At 45.7% G+C, this 6,000-nt stretch overlaps 1 protein-coding gene across 1 annotated transcript in view; it reads left to right on the top strand.

Annotated features, from left to right (window-relative positions):
* LOC121537059 (potassium voltage-gated channel subfamily H member 3) overlaps positions 1-6,000 on the top strand; it is a 204,615-nt gene continuing 198,615 nt past the window's right edge. The window contains exon 1 of the mRNA XM_045206626.1: positions 1-429. Within this exon, the coding sequence (XP_045062561.1) occupies positions 354-429 (76 nt within the window). The 5' untranslated portion in view covers positions 1-353. The remainder of the gene's footprint in view (positions 430-6,000) is intronic.

Raw genomic sequence — 6,000 nt, 5'->3', positions numbered from 1 at the left:
AGTTCAGTTCACAGCCTCAGCACCGAAACTTGCGCTGTCCTTACCCTGTGCTGGTTCAACAACAGAGCCATTGCAAAAGATAAACACACTAAGTTATTTATAGCTGGTTGTCTATAGCTAAAAGCTGGTGCCAGGTTTGTGTTCTCCAAGACCCAGTATGCACGTTTTCTTTTGAAGGATATGGTCACAACCCCGGTCTCAAAGTGGAGCCACGCGTATCTCGGATCGGCGCGCTCCTCCAGGGGCTAGGATGCGCGCCCGGAACGTCCAGGTTCTTTCCCGGGTTCGGGTCTGACCAGGAGTCCACTGCCCCGGGTCGCCGAGGCAGGAGGACCCAGTCGACCCGGACCAGGATGCCGGTCATGAGGGGTCTGCTGGCCCCGCAGAACACCTTCCTGGACACCATCGCCACCCGCTTCGATGGCACCCGTAAGTAACCAAACTCCAGGTCATAGGTCTCCTAAAAACCTCTATTGTTTTGAACTTTCAGAGCCTGCACTATAGCCTACCCAGTACGCTGTGATTGACAAAGCACCCACATTGATTTCACTTCAATGTATTGACAGTAGCCTATATATATTCATCAATTTTCGTGCTTTAAAGCATTGTCTGGACTTCACCTATTATTATAATCGATAGCTGACCTTTTCGAAAATTGCCTTAAACGAACAGTTGGCGTAGGCTAGCTTTGTGTGGTTTCTTTTTTTTGTTGTTCTTTTTTTTGTGTGGTTTCTTTGTTCAATCGTTTCTGTCTGGCGCAACTGAGGGCAGCACGTTCTGGTGCTTTGTGGTCTATGTAGCCTTTTGTAAACACATCTTATTCTAACCCTTTCTCTGCTTACTATTAAGTATGTGCTGCATAATAATAAACAGCAAAATGCAGTTATTGCTACATCGGGAATGACTGATTTCACATTCAGAAAATCCGTTTTTGTTTTCAACATTTGGACTTCATCACGGACGTTATTTTGTCGAGAGGAAAAATAAAACACCAAGAAAATATGCGTTTTGTTATCATGGTGTCTTTGGTCAGAAAACAAATGTTTGGGTTGGTTATTCATAAATATAGGTGCTAGTTTTATGATTCCGATGCGCGCACATGCACACGCACGCATGCTTGGATCTTCAACGTTGCATAAAACCATTTCCAAGCTTTAATACATTTGTACACGTGGATAGACAGGGCTCGCTTGATTCATAAGTGTCGGTGTGATTGAGAATACCGAGATAGCGCACCTGTTAAACTGCAATACTGCGGTCCATTGTTTAATAATGCACTGGATGCTACTGTCCATACATCACCATTCACCTCAGCTGTCTCCAACTTTGGTATGTGATTTGATCAGAAAACGATATGTTCATTCATGTTTTTTAAAGCTGCCTCTATTTCTATATCATTAAAGCAGTAAACACTTTATGAAAGCGGGAGTTTCAAACAGGTTCTGTCAGAGGAGGGTAGTTGTGAACAGATGCGATGAGCAGCCCGTGCGCGTTGGTTGGTTTTAGGGCGCATGCTGGGGATGTGGGCGGTCAAGTTCCAAGCAGGGCGCTCGATCCTTGTGTGATTTTTATTGAAATTCCATGCATTTTGAAGGATACAAATTCAGGTGTGTTACAAAAATCTATACATCCTTCGTAAAAATTGTAACACAAAACATCACAACAGATACACACAAACAAAAACACAAGAGTAGGCCTATCAATAGATTTAATGACTTTCTTATTATTACAGAGTTTATTAGGCCTATTCAATGTGGCAAAGTATTTATTTAATTGAACCTTTAAAAAGATTGAATATTATGTTTTTTTCTGAAAGGATTTCATTTCATGGATTTAATATTTAGCAAGAATTATAAACAAATTCATCACATACTGTTAGTGGAGAATCTTGGATTATCAAACATAGAAATAACATCATAAGCTTGCAGATGCCTTTTGATCCATTGTGATGGAGCCTGCCTTAGTTTGCGAGTTGGGTGAACGAGTGTTCCCCATAAACCATTTATGTGTGAAAGCTTGATAAAAGCGCTATCTGACACCAGAGCAAACAATCATAGAGGCAGATCCAATCTCATCCATTCCAACGATCCGTCCTCACCCTCTCCTCTAGAGGAAGATAAGAGCAGACGAACAAGGCTCACTCACTCACTGCAGCTCATCTTACCAACACTTGTGATTGATGTGGAATAACTTAGTCTGATGGACGGGGCCGCGATCCGTCTTGTGTTTTGAGGGCCCTTTTGCCATGATTTATGCCATGTTCATATAAAATAATTGGTCGGGGTCCCCCTAGTGGTCGGAGCCCCTACGCACAGCTCGTAGTCTGCGTATAGGCAGAGGCGGCACTGCTGGTGGGAATTGGTGACATTTTAGGCTATAACTAATCTTATTAGTGGGCTTGTTTCATTTTGTTGACAATTTTGGATAAGATCAAATTGTGTTTTCTACCTTAATGTGGCTCTTCAGCAGTATATGCAGGAATTTAGTCACTGTAATACAAGGACTGTTGTATTGGAACTCCAGCATAGGCCTACATAGATAGATATGGGCAATCAGGGTGATCTGTTATTTTTGAATGGTGTGTGCTGCAGTGTGAGAGAGTGTGTGTGTGCTTCACCTGTCAATCAATGGATTTCCTAGACATTTCCTCTGCTCACCCTTGTCTGCAATGATTTGTATTCAATTCTCTGTCATTGGCATGTGTGTCCATTGTGTTGTATGACTCCACGAGAGCTCTCCTTAGAAAAACTAAACTAAATTAAAGAGCAAAAACAGTCCTTGGTCTTTCTTGAGAGCAGGCAAGATGTTCCATTTTTGAGTTAGAATGCATGACCTTGCTTATCATTTCAGGGGTCTTTCAAACCAAGATTTCCTCAAAGATGTGACTCCCCATGAACAATTGATCTCTGCTGGTAGGTTCTTTGGTATTAAACCATAGACTTTCATTGAGCACAATAAATAATTTGCCATATAGGCTTGGTTGAGGCCTACCATTAGTTTGAGCACCCACCCTCAGTAACCGACTTTATCCTAACCATTTAGCCGAATTAATTTGGCACCTTCAATCGTAAGTATACAATGTAGTCGCTTCAACGGTTAGACTGTAGTCCAAACCAACCAAGTGACTCAAGTACCCACTGAACAGCCAGAACTCAGAAGGGAAAAAGTCTGTCCTGTGTTTAAACTACCAATGACGGGGCCTCCCGAGTGGCACAGCGGTCTAAGGCACTGCATCGCAGTGCTTTAGGCGTCACTACAGCCCCGGGTTTGATCCCAGGCTGTGTTACAGCCGGCCGTGACCGGGAGACCCATGAGGCGGTGCACAATTGGCCCAGCATCGTCCGGGTTAGGGGAGGGTTTGGCCGGCCGGGATTTCCTTGTCCCATCGCGTTCTAGCAACTCCTTGTGGCGGGCCGGCACCTGCAAGCTGACTTCGGTCGCCAGCTGGACAGTGTTTCCTCTGACAAATTGGTGCGGCTGGCTTCCGGTTTAAGCGAGCAGTGTGTCAAGAAGCAGTGCGGCTTGGCAGGGTCGTGTTTCGGACGATGCATGGCTCTCGACCTTCGCCTCTCCTGAGTCTGTAGGGGAGTTGCAGCGATGGGACAAGACTGTAACTACCAATTGGATATCACGGGGGTAAAAGTACAAAATTATAATAATATATATATTATATTTTTTTAAACTTCCAACGGCTATACAATGACAATTAACAATTAACGAATGCTGGCTCATCCAACAGCGATCCATCCACACACTTTCTTTCCAACTATCCAGCATCCAAATTTACTCTGGCTCATCCAAAAGAGATCCACTCAATTTCTCTTCTTAGAGCTACAAAGACACAGGCCTTTCTTTTCTTTCCATTTGCAGTGTTGGTTCACTCTTCTCCGTAATTATCCACCTCCAGCAATCTAAGTGCAGTCATTGTAATTAACTCCCATGGATGTCAAGGATTCATGGTGGCCTTGGTGCTGTCTGAAGTTGGATCTGCAGAGAGTCGGAGCCTAAACGTTTTACAAAGCACCCGCGGAGCTAAATATAAAGCCATTTTGTTCTTGCATCTCGTTGCTGCCTGTGACAAACAAACACAGAGCTTTGTGTTTTATAAACGGTCTGACACAGAGATGCAGAGCAACACACCTCCTTCTAAAGCTCTCATTAAGCCAACGATAACACAGTAAAAAGAGAGAGAGAGAGAATCAAAGCAGAGTTTAGCTTTGTCCCAGTCTCCAGTCTGTCCGGACTCATCCCTGGATGTGTCCCAAATGGCACTCTATTCCCTATATAGTGCACTACCTTTGACCAGGGACCATAGACTGGTTTGATGAGTAACCTTCCAGACTGGAAGACTTGCTTTAACAGCCTTGTAGCGCACAGGGCGCAGGAGACAACGGTTCAAACCCAGTTGGCTCCAAACGGTCAACTGCCAGACTCCAGATTCACAAGGAAGGTTTATCCACCTCATGTCTTTATCATAACACTGTAGGAGATGCTGTGGGGCCTAAAGGCCATAGCCAACCCATGCCTAGTCTCACATTCACACTCCTGTCTCCCCAGTTTCACACTCCTGTCTCGCCAGTGTCACACCTTGAACCTGAATCATACTTCTGGAAACGTGATGATGCTGACCTTATTTATCGGCCCCTCTCCGTATGACGCATGCTTTTACTTTTCCCTAATCGGTTGAGCACGATTGCACCTTCTTTCAACCCTCTTGGTGTGATGCATGCCATTTACCACCACTCTCTGATATACAACAACAGGCCAAGCTACAAAGCGTCTGTCTGCATATCATGGTGTGGTTACGGAATTGACTCATCACCCACTCTCACATCCCCATCCAAGCATGACTGTATTTTGGGATGTACAGCTGCCATTTGCCAAACCCTATGTCTCCACCACCACCACCATGACCATGACCAGCACCATCACAACCACCACCACCACCATGACCAGCACCATCACAACCACCACCACCACCATGACCAGCACCATCACAACCACCACCACCACCATGACCAGCACCATCACAACCACCACCACCACCATGACCAGCACCATCACAACCACCACCACCATGACCATGACCAGCACCATCACAACCACCACCACCACCATGACCAGCACCATCACAACCACCACCACCACCATGACCAGCACCATCACAACCACCACCACCACCATGACCAGCACCATCACAACCACCACCACCACCATGACCAGCACCATCATGACCATCACAACCACCACCATGACCATCACTTGCAAATCCTATATTGATTAGAGTCAGAGAGAGAGAGAGAACTGGCTGTCCAGACTCATTTTAATCTCATTGGTTTCATCCATATCACTGCCCACTTTATTTTCTTTCTCCCTTAAAACCCCTTATTCAGACATGCACCACTCAGATTTGTAATACGTCAATCATCCATATTCATTCTGTCATCCTGGTCTGTGATAATCAGGTTAGGGTAAGTCTGTTCAGCAGATGGACCTCTGAGGGACACACCAGACCAGACGCCACCTCTCCTCTCCCCAGACCTTGCTTTCTCTCCTTTTGCTTCCTCTTCCTCTCTCACTTGCCAGTCGTTCTCTCTCTCCCCTCACTCCCTTCTCCTCCCCTAAACCCAGTCCCCTCACCTCCCTTCCCACCACCTCTCCATCCCTTACATCCCTCTCCTCCAGTCCCCACCACCCATTCCCATTGACTGTTTCCTGTATGGCTCACACCTCCAGGCTATAGCTCTGCTGAAGTGGTCCATTGTGAGGTGATGAAAGCAGGGCGTGAGATTGGGCCGATTAGCAATGGAGCATGGTTATCACAGCCAGGTGTCTTTCCTAGGGCTGTCTTAGACAATAGTCATTGTGTTCTCTGGGGGGGATTGTGATGAGGAAGTGGTAGTGGTTTAGTGTAGCCACTGGTTTGAAACATGCTGTAGTGTATGTACTGCACTCTGCACTCTTGACAGGAACGATGCACACTACACATTTTGTCTGGAT

This window comes from Coregonus clupeaformis, chromosome 23 (genome assembly GCF_020615455.1).
Source record: "Coregonus clupeaformis isolate EN_2021a chromosome 23, ASM2061545v1, whole genome shotgun sequence".
NCBI classification, from domain to species: domain Eukaryota; kingdom Metazoa; phylum Chordata; class Actinopteri; order Salmoniformes; family Salmonidae; genus Coregonus; species Coregonus clupeaformis.
This window is presented reverse-complemented; position numbering and strand designations above follow the sequence as displayed.